The sequence below is a fragment of the Sus scrofa genome, chromosome 4 (genome assembly GCF_000003025.6).
Source record: "Sus scrofa isolate TJ Tabasco breed Duroc chromosome 4, Sscrofa11.1, whole genome shotgun sequence".
Classification (NCBI taxonomy): Eukaryota; Metazoa; Chordata; class Mammalia; order Artiodactyla; family Suidae; genus Sus; species Sus scrofa.
In genome coordinates this window covers 34,234,568-34,258,165 of record NC_010446.5, presented here as the reverse complement: position 1 = coordinate 34,258,165, position 23,598 = coordinate 34,234,568, and the positions used below count along the sequence as shown (strand labels likewise).

General features: G+C 39.6%; 1 protein-coding gene across 9 annotated transcripts in view; it reads right to left on the bottom strand.

The window, feature by feature from the left end:
- The window catches only part of AZIN1 (antizyme inhibitor 1), a 35,894-nt gene continuing 13,200 nt past the window's right edge, over positions 905–23,598 (bottom strand). Inside the window, exons 3-13 of one of the 9 annotated variants that reach the window (XM_021088632.1) lie at positions 23,343–23,487; positions 15,084–15,281; positions 12,464–12,637; positions 11,407–11,579; positions 8,592–8,726; positions 8,035–8,116; positions 7,647–7,721; positions 6,649–6,808; positions 4,715–4,830; positions 4,035–4,249; positions 1,027–3,348 (exon numbers count right to left, since the gene is read on the bottom strand). In XM_021088632.1, the coding sequence (XP_020944291.1) occupies positions 3,240–3,348; positions 4,035–4,249; positions 4,715–4,830; positions 6,649–6,808; positions 7,647–7,721; positions 8,035–8,116; positions 8,592–8,726; positions 11,407–11,579; positions 12,464–12,637; positions 15,084–15,185 (1,341 nt within the window). In that variant the 5' untranslated portion in view covers positions 15,186–15,281; positions 23,343–23,487 and the 3' untranslated portion in view covers positions 1,027–3,239. Of the gene's footprint in view, positions 3,349–4,034; positions 4,250–4,714; positions 4,831–6,648; positions 6,809–7,646; positions 7,722–8,034; positions 8,117–8,591; positions 8,727–11,406; positions 11,580–12,463; positions 12,638–15,083; positions 15,285–23,342; positions 23,488–23,598 lie in introns of those variants that run through there. The other 8 variants (XM_021088635.1, NM_001128488.2, XM_021088631.1 and 5 more) reach the window with 8 other exon arrangements.

Here is a 23,598-nt window from a genome sequence, read left to right as displayed (position 1 = left end):
TGGCTGTGTCATTGGCTGGCAGCTGCAGCTGATGTGACCCTAGCCTGGGAACTTTCATATGCTGCAGGTTAGGCCCTATAAAAAAAAAAAAAATCCATCTATTTGAGTCATTCCCTTAAGTGTAAAAAATGAATGTTTGTAGGACACTGAGCTCCTGATTTGACTGTGTGTCACATAAAAGTAACATGAGGAAGCAGAGTCCTTAACTTAGGATCTTTGGCCACACATGCGTCCTGGGCTAGGGATCAAACCTGCACTACAGTTGTCAGGGCCACAGCATTAACAACCTGGACCCTAATCCCCTGAGCCACCAGGCAACTCAAAGGTTAGGCTTTAAATTCCACTGTTCGTCCTCTATTTTTGCTTCTCTTTGTTCAACTGCCAGAGTTTGGGACAGGTTCTAAAAATCACAGCTGTAACTTACTTTCGCTATCAAAATATAGCCAGCCATCCTCAAGCTGGTAGCTTGCTGCTGGTAGAGATGGCTCCGAAGGTGCCAGTAAAGACTACAGCCAGTTTGTTTCTTACCCCGGGCCAGGTTTATTCCCATAAATACCTGTAGCAGGCTTCTATCCCTATACTTCAGGATGGATGAGGCAGGGACTAAAGTAGTTGTAGGACTTATTCGCAACCTGAATATGGAAGACTAAGAAAATTTTGATTCATACTTCCAAGCCAATTAAGTAAGCATTCTTTACTACCTTATCGGCCAAGTTGCTAATAACTACCAGAGTAAATCAAGAGGAAATCCAACAATGGACAAAAAAAGAAAACAGTGTGGCTTTCTTCACCCAAATCTGCATTCAATGCTATCAGTGCCCACATATAAATCTTTGTGCTCACACATACGTCTGGACTTTATCAAAGCCTTCACTGTTTCATACCCAGAGTCATTTTATCAGATTCAATTATTTACTATGTAATAAAGCAAGTAAAATTCTGAAAGAATGCTTGCAAATTAATATACACAAAGCTGATACGTAAAATTTGAACTCTTAGGACAGAAGCCAAAGTAAAACTAAAACATAAGGAGGAATAAAAACATTTTATCTGTGTATTCAGAATCACACAAGTTACCTTTACACAGTTCAATTTACCATATAGAAATCATTTGGGTTTTATATTTTCAGTTAAATTCTGAACTGAGATTACAATATCGTTTTTAAAAAAAGATCGATACATTAATTCAGTACTTTTTTAGCATACCAAATTGAAATACATAAGTTCAAACTTCAGATTCATGGCAAACAGTCTTAATATACAACACAGACATTTCTTAAAGTTATTGTATCATTCACATGTCATACTTGCAACTCTGAGCTGTTATACAGAGAATAACTCTCCTATAAATACGGCAAAACTCATGCCATTAAAGCTCAAAGTTGTATAGTCAAGCCAGGACTCAAAAGTTGTACCATCTTTTAAAAGATTTGGCATTTCTGGACCAAAAAAGCACAACATGTAAACAAGGTTGGGAAGAAATTCCTCCTCATTACAGCTAAAAAAAAAGTGGCATGGTAGCTTGGAATTTTGCATAAAATCCCACATTATACCTTGGAAAACTTCAAGGGTAATTAATTAGATGACAATGGATTGGGGTCCTGATTTTCTTTAATAGAACCCATAAAATTCAAATGGGAATTAATCAAATCAAAAATTATTAAGCACCTACTGGTTTAAGAGATCGAAATTTATTAGAGATTCATGATCAATTTCTTTCCACCTTGAAACCAAGGTGAAAAACCAGCTATTAAGTGCATTCCAAACTTCTCCTATGTAGCACACGTAGAATTTTCTGTCCATTGGCACCAAAGTGAAGTCACATTTCCTCTTGGAAGACAGAAATTCCACATCTGAACATAGAGTAAGTTAGGAAAAATGACCCCTGGTGTTATTTTATTACTATTGTGATTCTGAGTCTAGGATTACTAATACACTAGCAGTGAACATAGCAAATTCCTGGAAACAACTGTCAGGTTAGTGACGCTTAAATCCCTTCCCCCAATCACCATAAAATTTTAGTATGAAAAGAATTAAAACTAATTACACTAAGCTGAACAAATGGGAAGTAACTAGAAACTAAGTGAATGGCTAAAAAACAAACCCTAAGTTTGAATTCAATGCAATTGAGAAATTGAAAGTGGGTGTACCACACCCCAACCCTCTCACAACTCTGAATTTAAATAATATTCCGTGCAAAAGAGCAGGTTTCTGGATATAGATGTAGCCCTTCTTTAAGATTTAGTATGCTGCAGTTTTCTGCAATTTTATTTCCCTCCCCCAAAGTTCATTCAAAGTATTTAATAGAATCTTCCATTTCAGCCAAAAGATTTGTGATTCAAAGATTTACTAAGGTACTCTATGCATTCTATCTATACAGAAACACCTATTAATTACAATTGGTTTATGCAGAAGTAACATTTTTGGTGTTAAAATTGTTATCATGCTTACTGCACATCAACTCTCCAAAATGAATCTGAACTTCACAATGATTTACCAAACATTTTGCTTAAATTACTAATTAAATAACTGAAAAGTGTACTGAGCCAAACTAAACTCAAAATGGGCTATAAAGGAAAATAACCTTCAAAACAGTCCATATACACATCTATTTCAAAACTACCTACACTAGCTAGCCCCTTTCCCAGTTTTAGCCTGAAAAAACAGTAAAATCTACACAAAATTTTATTGCAATCATACAAGGGTTACATTAGGTCAAATACAACAAATACTATGATGCAATTTTACATTTAATAAACTACAGTTCAAAGCACAAATTTACACATTCTAAATACACTAAACGTATCTAATGAAGTCACACTGGTCTTCCACTGACAGCTGATATCTCTGGGTGAAAGACATTAACTTTACAAGACTTTTTAACACGAATCCTTAGTATAAAAACTGTGTACTTGTATGTAAACGGTTTAATGGGGAACCCAATTAATGGGCTTCCATCTCCACTAAGTCATCCATTTTGTTGCATATTTTATTTTAAATGCTGGAGGGGTAGGGCAAACTGGTTAAGTTTAAATCTGGATACATTATCTTAATCTCCCAATTAGCCCCTGTGAATTATAGATGAGAGCTGATTCTGTCTGGTCCCAAATAGCTATTTACTAATATTTTTGTTTCCAAGAGAATTAACAGAATAAGATGGTTCATTTTTTTCCAGACTGGAATGTAGACCAGACAAGCTTAACCTGCAACTTCAGATCTAAAGAAGTATTAATGCCTGTTTAAGCTTCAGTGGAAAAGCTGTCTTCTTGGCTCAGCTGAATGCAAGAAGGCACAAAGAAGTTCTTCATCATCATGTCTGAAGTAATTCCAGCATCCTGCATCTCATACCTACATAAAAGAAGAATTTTAGATTTAAGTGCAAAGGCCACAAACCACATAACAAATGGACTCTGAAATAGGACTATAAAATATAACTGGTCTTCCAATCACTCTTAAAAGATCATTTTATGGAGTTCCCGTCACAGCTCAGCAGCAACAAACCTGACTAGGAACCATGAGGATACAGGTACGATCCCAGGCCTTGCTCAGTGGGATAGAGATCCAGCACTGCTGTGAGCTGTGGTGAAGGTCACAGATGCAGCTCGGATCTGGCATTGCTGTGGCTGTGGTGTAGGCCAGCAGCTGCAGCTCTGATTTCTAGACTCCTAGCCCAAGAACTTCCATAAACCATGGGTGTGGCTCTTAATAATAATCATTTGGCTATTTCATTTGGCTATTACTGTAAAGATGGGCATTCAGAGTTCCCATGTGGCTCAGTGGAAACGAATCCAACTAGTAGTAACCACGGGATGCAGGATAGATCCCTGGCCTCACTCTGTGGGTTGCTGTGGCTGTGGTGTAGGCCGGCAGCTATAGCTCTGATTCAACCCCTAGCCTGGGAACCTCCATATACCTTGGGTGTGGCCCTAAAAAGCAAAAAAAAAAAAGAAAGAAAAAGAAAAAGATGTGCATTCATTACAGAATTATGTCACCTCAAATATCCAATCTACCCTAAAATAATAACACCGTCTTACCAATCACTGTATGACATCATATAATATATAGCTGGCCTCTGAAAATCATTAAAAGCAGATGGTTCATGCAAAGAATCTGCTCCCATGTTATCAAAGATAAGCCAATCTCCCACATTCAGCTCAGGAAGAAGACAGTTTTCCATGATTTGATCAAGCTCATCACAGGATGGACCCCAAAGGCTGCTTGTAAACAGAGGCTCATCTTCCTTGTATTTCTGTAGGGAAAAGGTTTTGTTTTGTTTAGTTTTTTGCCATGGCTGCAGCACGTGTAAGTTTCCACTCCAAGGATCAAACCCATGCCCTAGGAGGGACCCAAGCTGTGGCAGTGATGAAGCTGATTCCTTACCCAGCTGAGCTACAAGAGAACTCTTTTTGTTTTTTTACTCAGGCAGGCACTGAATTTGAGGGTGGCTAAGAACATCGTTTTGTTATCTCAGAGCCAATGTGCCCCTGGAAAAAAGGCCTGGAGCCATGGGCATTACACCCCCTTTCAACTCCATTTCAGGCAGACTATAAGGGACTCAGCCAGAGAAATGTAAATCATCAAAAGGGGCAACATTCTCTCATCTTAAAATATCTCTCCAAAATAATAGCTCTATTCATCACCTGCCAATGTAACGTAATGTAAGCAGTTTTTACATTACTTGTAAAAAAACAAAAAACAAAAAAACAAAACTTGCCTTATGAACCTCTGGAATGGTATTTAAGTCCTCAGACAGTTTACTTGCAAAAGAACCATAAACACCATCATTCAAATAATACATGAAGGCTGGTTCATCACTTCCGGTTTTTCCTACTGAAATAAAACAAGGGAAGTAGAAAGGAATGTATAGTAAATCATCTAAAAGGTGTTATCAAAGTTTGAATTAGTATTTATAGAACTTAGGTTCACATTCACCAAAACATAAATACTGACATACCTTAATACAGCCTAAAAATACAGAACACACTTCACAAAGGAGGATAACCAACAAACACACGAAAAATGCTCTACACAATTAGTCACCAGGTAAATGCAAATTAAAACCACAACCAGTTCTCTCAGTAAAGGTGAGAACAACCAGAACTTGCACATATACATTGCCAGTGGAAGGGTAAAATGGGAATACCATTTTGAAATTTCGAACGCCTGCTCTATGACAGAGAAATTCTATTCTTAATCATTTGCCTAAAAGAAATGAAAAGTATCCACAATACTTATAAGAATAGCAGTTTTACTCTTAATAGCCACAAACAGTACCCATCAGCAAGAAGAATGAATAAACTGTACACTCATGACATAGTGGAATATTAACTGGTAATAAACATTAAGCCAAAATGGTTCAACCAGACATTACACTCAACTGACTTAAAGAGAGGAGTATAGGAGTTCTCATTGTGGCTCAGCGTTATAGAACCCAACTGACATCCATGAGGAGGCGGGTTCACATGGGAACCTCCATATGCCATGGGTGTGGTTCTAAAAAGACAAAAATAAATAAATAAAAATAAATAAAAAGAGAAGAGTATGTTTTATGATGCCATTTATATAAAGTTCAAGGGCAGCCCAAACTGATGATCTAACAAGAGAATAAAACCGAGAGACAATTTTAAGATATGAAAACTACTAGTATTTTGATATGAAAGACAGTATAAGCCTTCATTCATTAAATTATACACTTAAGGTTGTAATGATTAACAGGAAGTTTATCAAAAATAAGCCTATCTATACACCAGCATCAAGAAGAGTTGGATTGGAGTTCCCGTCGTGGCGCAGTGGTTAATGAATCTGACTAGGAACCATGAAGTTGCGGGTTTGGTCCCTGTCCTTGCTCAGTGGGTTAACGATCCGGCATTGCCGTGAGCTGTGGTGTAGGTCACAGACTCGGCTCGGATCCCGCTTTGCTGTGGCTCTGGTGTAGGCCAGTGGCTACAGCTCTGATTAGACCCCTAGCCTGGGAACCTCCATATGCCGTGGGAGCAGCCCTAGAAAAGGCAAAAAAAAAAAGAAGAGTTGGATTCCGGGTGTTCCTGTCAAGGCTAACGAATCCGACTAGGAACCATGAGGTTACAGGTTCGATCCCTGGCCTTGCTCATGGGTTAAGGATCTGGCGTTGCCATGAGCTGTGGGGTAGGTCACAGATGTGGCTAGGATCTGGCCTTGCTGTGGCTGTGGCATAGGCTGGCAGCTGTAGCTCCGACTGGACCCCTAGCCTGGGAACCTCCATGTGCCATGGGAGTGGCCCTAGAAAAAGGAAAAAAGACAAAAAAAAAAAAAAAAAAAAAAAAAAAAAGAAGAGTTGGAGTCCATGGGATGGAAATCCTGTAAAACTGGATTGTTATGTTCATTATATAACTACAGATATGATAAATTCATTGAGTAATAAAAATAAAAAATAAAATATACAAACACAAAAACAACAAAAAAAAGAAGAGTTGGATTCCAAAAGTCTTCCAGAGTGTGTGTGACCTTGGCTAGGGCACTTTGAAAACTGCAGATAAGACCATCCACGACTTTATAATCCATGACATGCCCTATAGTATATTTATACCTGAGCAGTATCTGATAAACTCATCTTCAAAACTAATTCAAATTATCTATTAACAGAAACAAAACTATAAACTTGTAACTTACCTCCAGAGGAAAACTTATTTTCAACAACTTTCTTTGCAATGATATTAACTGCAAGTGTAAATGCAGAAGACACATAGTAGCTTCCAGGTTCAGAAATTATCTTAATGCCAGATCCTTCAGGAAAGTAGACATCCAACAAAGGGCTGATAACATGATTAACCTATGGATTTTAAACCCCTTATTATAGTTTCAATATTGGATTAGATAATTCACAAATATTGAGAGATTGTTAACTATTAAATTTTCTAGGAAGATAAAGTAGTTGAATCATAGACCATGAAGCTTAGCAAAACTCAAGTCATCAAAGTTTATTTTCTAACTATCAGAATGGCATTAATTTTTTTTCTTTTTATGCCCAGACCCTCAGCATATACAAGCTCCCTGGCTAGGGGTCAAATTACAGCTGCAGCTGCAGGCCTACGCCCCAGCCACAGTAACACTAGATCCTAGCCGAATCTGACACCTGTGCTGCAGCTTGTGGCAACACCAGATCCTTAACCCACTGAACAAGGCCAAGGATGGAACATGCATCTTCATGGAGATTATGTCAGGTTCTTAACCTGCTGAGCCACAACAGGAACTCTGTGATGGCATTACTTTAAAAAAAAATCAATTAATTAATGCCAATGGCAAATAGCTACTGGTGACTATGATTGTTTCAAGTCATGTTTCTATAGTCAGTTAACAAAGGAGAAAATTTTCAAATCAGTTCCTATATCCTAGGACAAGGAATGATGTGTATATGGATAAAACAGGTCAAGCTCTTCAAGTTATGAATTCATTTACGTCATCAAGTACTGAAACAGAAACTTTCTCTTTAAGTTATACAGAGTTCAAAGTCTATTCACTTTTCAAAGTTAGCTAGGTCTTCTCTTTGCCTATTCATTTTCTTAAAATCAAATGTTACAACTTTAGTTCCTGCTATAAAAACTCTAGCCTACAAATCTACAACAGTAAAGAGATTATTCCACTATGTCTGTTTACTGAACAAGGTTTACCTCTTCCAGTTGAAATTGAGTTCCTGTGAAGCCTCCACCAATGTCTAACATGTTCATTGTGAAGCCAAATTCTCCCTGTAGATGAGGGGGGGGGAAGGGAAAAAAATCTTTAAATCCTTTTCCAAAGTACGAAAAACCCTCCCAGGAGGTAAATAACACTGTAAACTTTCGGCTTTCTAGTAACAGAAGCAGATTAATTCAATGTTGTGTATGCTCTCTTCCTGATGTTATCTGTACTATCCTTAGACATAGGCAAGAAAATTACTATATCATACCTTCACAACCATTTTTTAAAAGTCCAAAAATACATATGCAAGTACTGCGGAGATACAAAACCACTAAATAACATCCTGGCTTAAAATAGCAAAATGATATGAGAAAAACTTACAGCCATGTCAAACACACATCGAGCATCAGATAGAGCATGTACATATACTTGAGATTCCTTGCAAGCACTTGAAACATGAAATCTGAAAGAAATGAGTAATAAATTCAAAGTTGTAACAACTTTTAGAGGCCCTTCCTATAATTCCTTTCAACTCATTCATAAAAAGCATTCATATTAATCTTACCAAATATTTAAAAGCATGAGAAGCACACGTTACAATACCAGCCTTTAAAAAAATTGTTTTTGGCCATGCCTCTGGAAGTTCCCAGGCCAGAGATCAAACCTGTACCACACCTGTAACCAGGGCCACAGCAATGACAATGCCAGATCCTGCTAAGCCACCAGGTTCTAAGTCTTTTAGAAAGGCTGGTATTAGACTAAAGGCAATGACTGGATCATAAAATTAAAAATCACATTTTATAAACAATTTTTTTTTGGCTGCACTTGCAGTATGTGGAAAATTGAATCTACTGGAGTTCATGCAAATGAAATCCTAAATCAATAAGCAGAAAGACAAAGATGATCACTACAAAATTAAGTTTAATACAAATACTCACTTAACCCCAATAATTTGGACATCAAGTTCCTTAGCACATTCCAAAAGATGCCTACAGTTCTTCAGGGTAGTGCCAAACTTCATGTTACCCTCTTCACCTCCAATATTATCTTCTGTTGCAATATGTAGTAAGACCCTAAGAGAAGGGGAAGATGATTGGGGCAGAGTTGGTTTACATCATCATCAGCACATGTGAAGCCTGAAGATTGTAGGAAGTGTGTTGATTATGCTGTCAGTGCTCCAAAATCCAGCGATGGATGAATCAAGTGAACCTAATGAAATACAATCCTGTATAGAGAAAAAACTAGCAATTAGGGCCTAAAGCATGAAGCTTTCAAGGATGGGAATTTGGAAAATGCAGGAAGTTAAGATTCTGTTGTAGCAGCAAGAGTGGGTTGGGCTCTGTAATGAAAGACATTACTTTCAAATTTCATCAGTCCATAAATCCACCTAGAAAGACTAAATTCAATAGCAATGCCATCACTATTTTTCAATATCAGGGCCTTAAACGTTCCAGATTTCCTAAACTGTTTTCTAGCTAGCTAACTTATTCTAAACATTCTTCCCATCAATCTTGTACATCTAACAAAAAGACTGGGAAGCTTTAAGTTATTTTATGTGTTTCAACAGCAGTCTTTTAGACTACTGATTCAAATCTGTTTGGTATTTCATTCCAAACCATGACACCGTGATTAAGACTGTCAAGCAATCTCCAAGTTAACTGTCAACCATTAAAACAATAATTACATAAAAATGCTGTTTGTAAAAACAAAATTACCCTACCTATGGGTAGAACTGGGTTTTTATCAATAATATACCATTCCATTTATGATTTATCACAGTAAACACCCCAAATCAGGGCTTATCACCAGAAAGTCACAGAACAGGGAGATTTTTTTTTTTTTTTTGGCTACATACACAGCATATGGAAGTTCACACGCCAAAATATCTAGAATATACAGGTAATATTTTAAAAGTGTGAAAATTTTTCATACTATTTTTGCGAGCTAAAAAATAATCAAAATGTAAAATTTTACTCTCCTGTTATACACCATTCTTTATGTGTATATTACAAAATATTTACGTACTAAAGGAGCATCTCAGACTATGTATTGTATGCATGCAAAGACTGTAAACTTCATGAGATTTGGGGCTGGGTCTGGCCCCACACATTTTTTTTCTCCAACAGGTTTTGGCATAGGATCTTGTCTCACAGGAAGTTTTCAGGCTTTTGTTTTGTTTTTGTTTTTTAAATGGCAATGTGAAGTTCCCCGGCTAGAGACTGAACCCATGCTACTTAAAAGTCAATGCTAGATCCTTAACTCAACACACCACAATCGGAACTCTGAGGAAGTTTTTTGAGGGACAAGAAGGTCCCTAGAATTTCTCCAAAAAGGCCAAACAAATGCCTTGAAGTTCCTGCTGTGGTATAACAAGATTGGTGGCAATGGCAGGATTCAGGTTAATATTAAAGGATCTGGCGTTGCCACAGCTGTGGCAGAGGGGCAAATGCAGCTCAGATCTGATCCCTGACCTGGAACTCCATATGCCATGGGCAGCCATAAAAAGAAAGAAAATGTATTCAGATGTTGTTTAATGCCCCTGGCTGCCATGCCATGAGCACGCCAAAAAAAAAGAGTAAAGTTTTCTATTAAAAATAAATCTTGGGGAGTTCCCGTCGTGGCGCAGTGGTTAACGAATCCGACTAGGAACCATGAGGTTTCGGGTTCGATCCCTGGCCTTGCTCAGTGGGTTAAGGATCCGGCACTGCCGCGAGCTGTGGTGTAGGTTGCAGATGCGGCTCGGATCCCGCATTGCTATGGCTCTGGTGTAGGCTAGTGGCTACGGCTCCAATTAGACCCCTAACCTGGGAATCTCCATATGCTGCGGGAGCGGCCCAAGAAATAGCAAAAAGACCCAAAAAAAAAAAAAAAAAAAAATCTTGGGACAGTGGTTAATGAAACCAACTAGTATGCATGAGGACCCAGGTTAGATCCCTAGCCTCGCTCAGTGGGTTAAGGATCCACCCAACGTTGCTGTGAGCTGTGGTGTAGACTGCAGACACGGTTCGGGTCCTGTGTAGCTGTGGCATAGGCTGACAGCTATAGCTCAGATTTGACCCCTAGCTTGGGAACCTCCATATGCCATGGGTGCAGCCCTAAACAGACAAAATCAATCAATCTTGGGTAAGCACCCTTCTGGTACAGAGAATTAAGGATCCAGAGTTCCTACAGCTGTGGCGCAGGTTTGATCCCTGGCCTGGGAACTTCCATATGGCGTGGATGTAGCCAGGTAAAAAATCTTGGGGTGACTGCAGGATACAAGTCAAAACATTACACTTCCTGACTAAAGAGAAATGTGGGCCTTAAGAAACCGCCACAATCTGTGGACTAGGTCCTAATACACTGACACGAAGGACAACCATTCAAGAAACCTCGGCTAAGGGCAGATTAAACCCTTAACCAGGAAAAAAAACTTACTGAAACATCCCATTACCACAGGACAAATAACTAGCATAGTTAATGTAATTATGAAAGTATAGCTGTGGCCCTAGTTTGATTATCACACCAAATTTTCTTCCATGAATTAAAGATTACAAGTTCATATCCCAAAATGCCCTTATCCCATCTCCACATAAAGTATCAGAAGTAGTCAGCCAATAAAACGCTAGTAGCATTTTCCATATAGGAACTTCAAATAAGTTACAATGATTACAGTTTATACCACTGCTCTATGTAAATGCCCCCTCTGCCCAGGCTAAAGACAAACTCAAACCCCAAGTAGTATTACTCCCATGTACTTAGTTTTACACTTACTTGGCATTTGGGTGATTACGTGCAATTTTCTTTAATTCGACTTCATTGTCACATGTCATGATATTTACTCCAACTTTTGCCGCATACTTTATCTGAGACACTTGCTTGCAAGGACTTATGTAAATGATGTTTTCTGGCGATACACCCAATTCTTGCACTAAAGCCATTTCAGTCTAAAAATAGATTTTCAACAGTGTCATCTAAAAGGCAAACATTCTATTACTCTTTTTTTTTTTTTTTTTGCTTTTACTTTTTACGGCTGCACCCTTGCACCCACAGCATATGGAAGTTCCCAGGGTAGGGGTCGAATCAGAGCTACAGCTGCCGGCCTACACCACAGCCATAGCAATGCCGGATCCCTGATCCACTAAGAAAGGCCAGGGATTGAACCCATATCCTCATGGATACTAGTCTAATTCGTTTCCACTGTGCCACAACAGGAATTCCGCCATTACTTTTCAATTAGTATTTTTATACTTTGGTTTTCTGATTAAATTCAAATTATATAAGGTTAAATTAGAATTATTTAACATCACAGTTCATATTCTGGTAATGCTTACTACACTATATACTCTTGTTAAAAACCTTTTAAAAAGTAGAGCCATACTCATTTCTTTTCAGATTTTTTTTTTTTAACCAATGGAAGATTTGTGGCAACCCTGTGTTAGCAAGTCTATTAGCACCTTTTTCAACAGAATTATTTTCTGATTTAGGTATATAGTTAGACATAATGCTATTGCACACTTAATTGACTACAGCATAGTATAAACATAACTTTTAGATTGTACTGGGAAACAAAAAAAAATCCATGCGACTTGCTTTTTTAGTGCAGCAGTCTGGAACGGAACCCACAATATCTCTGAGGAACTGTCTCATCTAACCGAAACTTTCATTGGTACACTTGAAAGTTTCTAAATTTCCAATATTAAGCTGAAAAATTAGACTTAAAAAAACCTATCCCAAAGTGAAAATTCCTTGCAATTGTTCTCCTACTGCTCTAAGTCAACAAAAATTAGCCATGTTGCAGTTTAATAACAAAATAATGAAAATGACTTACTTTACTGGAACAAGCAAATCCAGTTCCAAGAGCTGCCAAAATCTCAAGCACAGCTGGAGTGGAGTTGCACTTTACCGTGTAGAATGGCTTTATCTGAGCCACTATGTTCTGCCACTGACTGTGTTTCTTCACAATCTTTCCAAGATCTCCCACAAAAAATGCATTTTTTCCTGTCTATTATGGACAGGAAAAAAGAGAAACATAAAGAACTACTGAAAACAGAATATTATAAATAAGGCTTATTAAAAAGTTAAGTAGATCAAACAAAGGAGAATTTATACATTCTTTCTTATTTTTTAATTTTTTCTTTTTATTGATGCACTTGGGGCATGTGGAAGTTCCCTGGTTAAATCAGAGCTGTAACTGCCGCCCTATGTCACAGTCACAGCAATGTCAGATCGAGGCCAAGGATCGAACCTGCATCCTCACAGATACTATGTCAGGTTCTTAACCTGCTAAGCCACAACAGGAACTCCATAATGGCATTATTGTTACTCTTAGACATTCTCTTGTAAACCAGATTTGTGGCTATGCTGGCCTATAAAATATTCTCTACTTTGGAGTTCTCCTGCGGCACAGCAGGTTAAGGATCCGGTGCTGTCACCTTAGTGGCCTGGATCACTGCTTTGGCATGGGTTTGATCGCTGGCCCAGAAATTTCCACATGCCTCAGGCGACGCCACTCCCCCCCAACATTATCAATTATAGTTTTATTTCAGAAAGATTTTCAATATTCAGAAAACTGCCTCAATTTTACTTTTGAGGAGTGGACAGGAAGGAGACTACCTGTTTCCTTCAATGCTTTCCTGTTTATAAAATAATAATCCTACTTCAACAGTTCAGGATCTAATTTCCTAACACAGTGAGTACACCAGGAATGCTCAACAAAAGGCTCTATCTCCACTATGAACTGCACCCAGAGACAGCAAAACAAGGGGAACAAAATAAGTGCCCCCCCCCATTTTTTTGCTTTTTAGGGCCTCATCCACAGCACATGGAGGTTCCCAGGTTAGAGGCTGAATTGGAGCTGCAACTGCTGGCCTGCACCACAGCCACAGCAACACCAGATCCAAGCCGCATCTGCGATCTACACCACAGCTTACGGCTGTGCTAGATCCTCAACCCACTCAGTGGGGCCAGAGATCGAACCCACATACTCATGCATACTTGTCAGGTTCATAACCACTGAGCCACAATGAGATCTCCCAAGAAGTCCGTTTTTAAGGAGATAAAGTTGGTAGTCTATGAGCAGGCAAAATTAAAATTTTAAATACAGAAGTATACTAAGTAAGGCTGTTTCTTTCCTCGAAAAGAAAAAAAAAAAAAAAAAAAAAAAAAAAACACCTGGCTTTAATTAGAGATCTGGCAGAAATCTGTAATTATTTCAACATTGGGGCTCCTCTAAGGGTACAGAGATGACTATGCATGCCAGCCAGAATGTAAAATTATCCAATGTCAGATGTCAGACAAAATAATCTTATTTAGAACATACAGCATCCAAATATTGCTCAAAAAGCCATGAAGACAATATTGCTGTTTTCTACTCTAAAATCTACCATTATTTGAAGACAAACATTATTGGAACTCACTAACCACGAAATAAGCATGATTAGAAATCATGAGTCATGTGTGACAGTGATATCAAAGTTAATCCATCCTTAAAAGACATGCTGCCATCCCTAATGTTCTGACCTATAGAGTGTTTATAAAAGGTCGCCATACTTGCAATAGGAGGTTCTCAGAGACATGAAAGAATTAACTGTAGATTGGCTTGGCTGTAGAATAGATTTAACAGTAGGATAAGTATCACTTCACTCTCCCTCATTCCCCCTAAAAAAGAATTCTGATGGCAGAAGAGAGAAAAAACAGGATTTTGCTGGTGTGTGAGGAGACTTGAGCACATCTGTAAAGGTCAAGAGAAGTAAAGAAGTTTTTTGGGTATCCTATTACTGAACACCAGTAACATCAAAACAATTCTTCAAATTTGAGACATATAGGAAATTAGCTCCAAAAAAACAAATTCTATCAGTAAGGCAATAAACAAAAATAATTCTATCAGCAAGTACAGAACAAAAATGATCTTAAGGAGCAGTAAATATGATTTCATACAAGTTGATACTTAGGGCAGTGGAGAATAAACATCCAGTATAAATTCTCTGTTAACATATATACAGCCAAGATTACCTGAAATATAAATCAATTCAACTAGTATCCATGAGGATGTGGGTTCAATCCCTGGCCACGCTCAGTGGGTCAGGGCCCTGGCATTGCCATGAGCTAAGGTGTAGGCTGCAGACTCAGCTCATATCCCATGTTACTGTGGCTGTATGTGTAGGCCAGCAGCTGTAGCTCCAACTGGACCCCTAGCCTAGGAACTTTCATATGCTGTGGGTGTGGCCCTAAAAAGCAAATAAATAGAAAAGGCTGTAGGTTTTTTGGTTTGTTTTTGTTTTAAATATGAGCTATAAAGAAAGCCTCACTACTCAAAGGCAGCAGGGGTGTCAAGACCTGGAAAAGTTAAATCTGAACGAAGTACTTTTATCAGATTAAGATTTTGTAAACAAAGCACTAATGTTCTAGATTTCAAAAATTAATACTATTTGGAGAAATGACACACTTACCAGGGTATGTTCATAAACATAGTTATCAATAACATTTCCAAGGTTTGTTCCTTCATCCAACAGGCCAACGGAGTAGTTTGCATCATCAATAAATCCTTTCATCTCAGCCGTATTCCACAAAGCCGAAAGTCATAAACCAGGAAAAACAAGAGACGGGCCGCTAAGCCTTACGTCTGGGTCCTTAGAATATGCAACAAACTGTCAAAAGAGAAGTTATTTCAAAGCCTTGTTATTTCATTAGTTAAAAATGTATGTGTTGTTGATGAAAGTACGCTAATAAGCACCTACTTTAGCAGAATCTGTTGTGATCATTTAACTTTCATAAACACTGGATCACTAATAACCTTTTTTTAGTGCCCATTTTAAAGCAAGTAAATGTGTACTTACATATCTAAAAAACAATTTCTTGAAAAGATAATCCACACATACACACGATTTACTACAAGTCAAAACTGTCAATCTTATTTACACAGAGTTGCAGGCGTAGTCTGTTTTATTCGTCTTGTTTTGTGGTTCTTCGTAACATACAATTTTATTCATTTTAAGTACAGAAAGCTAGCGAAATAAATATCTGCAGCTAAGAAATCAAAATAGTCTGTACTTTACACACTGCCTGCCACTTATCAGTGTGCTACCAGGTAACTGCAAATAAGTGTCTTCTAAGTAAAATTCAAGCGTAGATGACATCTAAGTACTAGGAATGAGTCAAAGCAGAGACTGTCATTTACCCCCCATTTTCAGCTGCCCCATGGCATATGGAGCTCCCGGGCCAGTGATTAGATCCAACCTAAGCCAAAGCTGTGGCAATGCCAGGCTGGGGAATGAACTTGAGTCCCAGCACTCAAGACACTGCCAATTCCATTGTGCCACAACAGGAGCTCCTAGAGGTTGACTTGCCAACAATCTGACCCAGACTGCCTAGACCCCACCAAAAGCTAAAATAGAACCACCTAAATCAAGTTATGATGTGCGTTGATTTGGTTTCTACACTAGAAGTCAAAAGACCTGGTCCTGGCTATGTTATTTAACAGCTGTGCAGGAGTTGCCTGGCAGCCTGGTGGCTAAGGATCTGGCATTGTCACTGCTGTGGTAGCAGGTTCAACCCCTGGCCTGGGAAATGCCACACGCACTTGCGTGTGTGTGTGTGTGTCTCTGTTTGGGAGGGGGGGAATATGCTGCACCCCTCACCCAACCCCAAGCTGTGCAACCCTGAGGTCAACTTCAGTTATCTATCTCAGCTGCTACTTCAAGACTGTTATAAAAAAATAAAAATAAGTAAGAGTTCCCACTGTGGTGCAATGGGATCAGTGGAAGTCTCTGGAGTGCTGGGACAGAAGTTTGATTCAGGGTTGCAGCAGTTGCTGGTCACGACTATGGCTCAGATTTGACCCCTGGAAATGCATATGCCATATGACAAAAAAGAAAAAAAAGGTAATGATTCTTACAGTATATAAATAAAAACACTTGTTAGAAGTGTTGACTGAGAAGAGCTAAAAATTAAGCTGCCAATTGTCAGATATGCAAGAATGCCACTATAATTTGAAACTAGGTATAAGCCATGGACCTATACGTCCTGAACCACTTGTTTACTAAGAACTCTAATTTTTAAGGGGGCATCAGACTAAATCCAACCCTTCCACAATCAAACTTTCCCCCTTTCTCCAGATCACCCAATGTCCTCTCCCCCTTTCTCCAGATCACCCAATATCCTCTCGACTAGCATATACTGACCTAAGTTTATCTTCTTTGCTGAATTCACTGGTCCTTAGATTACTTTAGGCAAAGATTTAACAACATAAAGTCTATAAAAAAAACAGGTTCTATAGACAGGATGCTGCCTATTGCCTGGGACTGACTTCGGTCTGCCACGGTTAATAGTTGCCAGCTAGCTTTTGGCAACTATTTTAAAACCTGCACAGCTTTTCCTGTGTCCTCGATTCCCCCTTTTTTCCTCTCCCCTCCCTCTGCTCTATGTTAGAGTTCTCCTTGGGTGACGGCCCTTGTCCTAAAAATATACTCCATTTCAATGGTTCTTATGTGTCAGCTTTTAGAAATTGCCAAAACAAACTCATCAATAAGCCATAGCACTAGTAAAATTTCATGTAAAATAATATTTTAAAAACACTAACAGCTTTATTTCCAAGAAATCAACTACATTTAGTTTAGCTCTTTCAGGCAATGGTAGAAAATGACAAGGTGAAGACACTTTCATCCAAGGAGTTAACTTAGGTGCATCTATGTTAAGACCTAATACTTATACAAGTAAAATCAAAGCCTGGACATTACTTAAAAATTGTTACACCAGAAAAGACAAATCTGTGCCCAGAAAGTAGACATTTTAGGCTTGAGGATACACATTTAAGTTTAAGACCATTTGAAACATGAATTTTAGGTGGATATTCAACTATGCACTAAAGCAAACAGAACAGATAAAGGCTACTCATCTATTCATGATAAAAATACTTAATCAGGAGTTCCTGTGTGGCTGGGGGCGGGGCACAGGAGAGGGATGGGGCCGGGGGGCGGGGGGGGGCACTGTGTCAGGTGACACAGTGTCCATGAGGATGCAGGTTCAATCCCTGGCCTTGCTCAGTGGGTTAAGGACCCAGCATCACCACAAGTTGCAGCGCAGTCACAGATGCATCTTGGACCTGGCTGTGGTATAAGCCAACAGATGCAGCTCCAATTCAACCCCTAGCCTGGGAGCTTCCATAGGCCACAAGGTGTGGCCATAAAACAGAAAAAAAAAAGTGGGGGGTGGGGAAATAATCAAGATCCTTAACCTAGTATTTCAGCTCATGATTTTCCTAAGTATATTCTACTCTATATGCAATATTTACTTGGGAACCTTGGGTTCTCAATTATGGACCATCACAGGCAACTACTACCAAATGCAAAGTCTAGTTTTTTCTGTTGTTGGTTTTTTCCTGCCTCTATGGCATGCAGAAGTTCCTGGGCCACAGATCAAACCCATACCACAGCAGTCAGACCCTTAACCCAATGCACTACCAGGAATTCCTTCATGTCTAGCTTTTAAAGCCAGGACAAGATGAACCTCAAATTTCCTGTAGCTACAGTGTTTTTAGAAAGGCTAATTTTCCTCTAACATCAGAATCCTAAATAGTTACAAAAACATCAGGTCCATTCACCCTAGTCTAACCTGAATACTCTTGATAGCTTTTTCTAGAGTAGAATGATTATGGTCATAACAATAAGGATATTTTTTCCAACTATTTTCAAACTCATAATTAACAGGTTCAACTCTCTGCCTGCTAAACTAGCTTATATCTAAAAGCAAATTTTTTTTTTTTTTTTTTTGGTCTTTTCTAAAGCTGCACCTGCAGCACATGGAGGTTCCCAGGCTAGGGGTCGAATCGGAGCTGTAGCTGCTGGCCTACACCACAGCCACACCAACTCGGGATCCGAGCCGCATCTGCGACCTACACCACAGCTCACGGCAACACTGGATCCTTAACCCACTGGGCAAGGCCAGGGTTGGAACCTGCAACCTCATGGTTCCTAGTCGGATTTGTTAACCACTGAGCCACGATGGGAACTCCTAAAAGCAAACATTTTTAGTAGCAGTGTGCCAAATATTTTGTACAACATTCTCTTAACCCCTTAAAACCAATGATGGTATCATTCATTTTTCATGAATGAAGACACTGAGACACAGAACTAATTAGGCTAGCTCTAGAAATGCTGACGATCAAATTACAGGCACATACATTGCAGTACACAAACATACTGCAGGTTCAGTTCCAGACCACTGTAACAATCATCTCCCTAAGGCAAGTTATACAAAATTTTTTATTTCCCAGTTCATACAGAATTTATGTTTACACTATACTAACTGTGTGACAAAAAACAATGTATATACCTCAACTGAAAAATGCTGTTGGAAAAATGGCACAGATAGACTTGCTCAACACGGTTGCCACAAAACTTCAACCTGTTAAAAACCCATTATTGGAGTTCCTGTTGTGCCTCAGCAGTAACAAACCCAACTAGTATCCATTAGGATTTGGGTTCAATGCCTGGCCTCGCTCAGTGGGTTAAGGATCTGGCACTGCCATGAGCTATGGTGTAGGTCACATACATGGCTCAGATCTGGCATACCTGTGACACAGGCTGGCAGCTAGAGCTCCAATTTGACCCCTAGCCTGGGAACTTTCATATGCCACTGGTGCGGGCCTAAAAACACACACACACACACAAAAGGATGGAAGGAAAGAAAAACAACGCATTACTACCAACTGCAATAAAATGAAGTTTTCCTGTATGTTAAAAGGAAAAACCTGTCTCCCCAGCATTCCTATTCTTAGACAACACAGAACTCCCTTCTTTTGGAAATTCAACACAACTCAGTCTCTTTGATAGAGCTTTAATTATACCCCTATAATCAAATAACCATTTCTCAGGCATAAATTCCCATAGTTGTTCATTAATGCTCTATGTAATAAGTTTATTCACATACGGTACCAAAACATCCTATCACGCCCACTCATGGCCTTTTAAACCTTCCTTCTTAAGTTTTCCACATTTCGACCTTGTTCCTTCCATACCTTTTCTCCAAATTTTCAGGTAAACCCTGTATTTGAAAATGTTTTCATCTATCTTATTAACAGTTTACATGCAATAACACGCACACACATTTTGACAAATGTAAATAGTAACAGTGTAATCACAAACACCATAAAGATAAATTTATGTCCCTTTTGCAATAAATTCACAACTCCTCCTCAGGCAACCATTTACCACCTGCTTACTGTCACTATAGACTTGTAGAAATGAAATAATTTTAAACAATAAATGGCCAAACTAAAATAGCTGACAAATAAATGTACTACCAATATGAATAAGAAAAATGGGAAAGCACGCCCTGCTCTAAAGGAGAAAGATTTAGAGTACATTTAGAATGGGGTATCATTGAAATATTAACTCTCCCTTCTGAAGTAACCATTTGGGTTAGTTTATACCAATCTCTAGCTGCCTGACAAAAGGACTGTGATAGAACAATAAAATAAAATTTCCTAGTTGGCAGTACCTGACAAAAAGGTTGAGACCAACACACCTGAAACCCCTAAAAACAGACATAAATGCAGTATTTTTTCTTTTACCTAATTATACTGAGCACCACAGTAATAATTGATAAAAACTCATACTAAGTCCCACTGGGGTGCAGTGGGTTAAGAATCCAAATGCAGGAGTTCCCAGTGAGGTGCAATGGAAACAAATCTGACTAGGAACCATGAGGTTGTGGGTTCGATCCCTGCCCTTGCTCAGTGGGTTAGGGATCTGGCATTACCATGAGCTGTGGCGTAGGCTGCTGATGCGGCTGGGATCCTGCGTTGCTGTGGCCCTGCCATAGGCCAGCAGCTACAGCTCTGATTTGATCCTTAGCCTGGGAACCTTTATATACTGCAGGTGCGGCCCAAAGAATCCAACTGCAGTGGTTCAGGTGGCTGCAGAGGTGTGGGTTCTATTCCTGACCCAGGTCAGGCTAAGAATCCAGTGTTGCTGCAGCTGCAGCTCAGATCCAAACCCTGGCCCGGGGACTTCCAAATGATGTGGGTGCTGCCACTTAAACAAAAAGAGTAGTTCCCGTTGTGGCTCAGTGGAAATTAACCCAGACTAGCATCCATGAAGATGCAGGTTCCATCCCTGGCCTTGGTCAGTGGGTTGGGGATTCAGCGTCACTGTGAGCTGCAGTGAAGGTCACAGACATGGTTCAGATGTGGCATTTCCATGGCTGCGGTGTGGGCTAGTAGCTGTAGCTCCAATTAGATCCCTAGCCTGGGAACTTCCATATGCTGCAGGAGTGGCCCTCAAAAATAAAAATAAATAAATACTAATATTCTATATACATAAAAGATGGTAAATGTGGAGATAAGTGAGCTTTATCTTGATTTATTTTCTCAGATGTTCCCTAGGAAGAAGGCTAATTTCCTAACGCAGAGGAGGTGCTAAGAAACAGATGGACAAAGGCAGATTCTACAAATGAGGAATTTCTAAACCTAAGGGTTATGGTGATGACAGGGAAGAACTCCCTGAAGTGTGCTGAAAAAGATGATTCATCTTTCGCATTCTCAAAAGGAGCCCAAAGTCTTGATATGCAAGTGATCACTGTAAAAGTAAGCTCAACTATCAGTTAAACACTAAAAGCTACGCCCAGGAATAAAATAATTCTTCAAAAGAATCCACAAAAACACAAAGACCTTCAGGAAAGAGGGTTTCTAACACATTTTGAGCCAACAAACCCCTTTACTCAAAGGAAATGTCACTTGGAACCCCGTATTTTGAACAACTGAAAAGGCTCAAGTAGGTGGCTAAGTATAGGCTGATCTTAAGTATGTACTTTCTATCCCTTATCTCACTGCAAGAGCCGGAAAAAAGCAGTTCATAATCATACCCTAAGAAGTCTTCCTGAAATTTTCTTAACATGTAAGCAAAAATAGTTTAAAGCTCCACTGCTGCAAAAGGCTTATGATCTACATTTCTGCTTTATAAGGCACTAAGAAAATATTTGACTGTGGTTCCTGTCGAGGCTCATCGGTAAAGAACCTGACTAGTATCCATTAGGATTCAGGTTTGATCCCTGGCCTCGCTCAGTGGGTTAAGGATCTGCCCGTCGTAGATGCTGCTCATATCTGGTGTTACTGTGGCATAGGCTGGCGGCTACAACTCCAATTTGACCCCTAGCCTGGGAACTTCTATGCCAAGGGTGCAGCCCTAAAAATGCCCCCCCAAAATTGACTAAAATTTAAGAGATATTTAAAGTTATTTGGTGATTTGAGTTCCCACGTGGCTCAGTGGTTAACAAATCTGACTAGGAACCATGATGTTGTGGGTTCAATCCCTGCCCTCGCTCAGTGGGTTAAGGATTTGGCGTTGCCATGAGCTGCAGTGTAGGTCACAGACGCGGCTCGGGTCCCGTGCTGGGTCCCGTGCTGCTGTGGCTTTGGCGTAGGCCGGCGGCTACAGCTCCAATTCGACCCCTAGGCCTGGGAACCTCCATATACCGAGGGAACAGCCCAAGAAATGGCAAAAAGACAAAAAAATAAAATAAATAAATAGTTACTTGGTGATAATGCTAAACCAAAAATGTGCGACACACATGTTCTAGAGACAGAATGAAAATAACTGTGAAATGTACTGGGGGTGAGCAAAGTTTATACTGTATGTCAGATCCACCAAGGTAATCCATGCCACAGGGAATTTCCAGGAACCTCTCCAATAAGAATGCAGACTCAGGAGTTCCCATCATAGCTAAGTGGTTAAAGAACCCAACTAGTATTCATAAGGATATGGGTTTGACCCCCAACCTCACTCAGTGGGTTAAGGATCCAGCTTTGCCGTGAGCTGTGGTGTAGGTGTGCAGCTACAGCTCAAATTCGACCTCTAGCCTCAGAACCTCTATCTGCTGCAGGTGCAGCCCTAAAAAGACAAAAAAAAAAAAATAAAAAGGATGCAGACTCAAACCCAGGTAATGCCAAACATTTCTATGTAAATCTTGGGCTCTCTTCAAAATCCTTTGTAACTTAAGAGCAAACCTATTTTTTTTTTTTTTTTTTTTTGGTCTTTTTGTCTTTGTTGTTGTTGCTATTTCTTGGGCCGCTCCCATGGCATATGGAGGTTCCCAGGCTAGGGGTCGAATCAGAGCTGTAGCCATTGGCCTACGCCAGAGCCACAGTAACGCGGGATCCGAGCCGCGTCTGCAACCTACACCACAGCTCACGGCAACGCTGGATCATTAACCCACTGAGCAAGGGCAGGGACCGAACCCGCAACCTCATGGTTCCTAGTCGGATTCGTTAACCACTGCGCCACAACAGGAACTCCAGCAAACCTATTTTTAATAAAGGCTCCAAAATTCATTTTTAATGACACTAACTAGGATGTGCTCTCTACTAGTAAGAGCCTTTAGGCTATTTTCATAACCAAACACCTTAAAATACAGTGAAAAGAATCTCAGTTTCACACTAAAACAATTGCTGCAATCACAATACTATGTAATAGGTGATTTCCTCTTGGACATCACAGCTAGGAAGAAAAATATTTAACATTCCTTATTTACACCTTCATATTGGTGTTTGGGGATGATACATTTTTCATAAAGAGCTGCCAAGGAAAGAAAAAGCTCCCAAAACCGCACACTGCTCCCTGGAGCCTTTCACGAGGTCCTGAGTCCTCATGCCATCGAGAGGGCAGCTCCAAGAGGAATGGTTGCAGCAGCTGGGCACTTGCCGTGTTACACACCTGCTACAAGGGCTTCTACAGTTGATTGTACTTCAGAAGAAACTGATACATCTCTCAAATAATCACAAGATAATGTCTGGCAGCAACAGCCCACTTGACACCAAGCTGGATGAATATGTCTTGGATTTCTGAAGTGAAGACCTCCCTGGAAGTAGAACAGGGAGAGCTGAAAGGTTGAGAGTACTGTTTCATAGACATCTAAGCAGGAAACCCAACCTTAACACATCACCAAATTTCTAAAAGAAATTTTACTCAT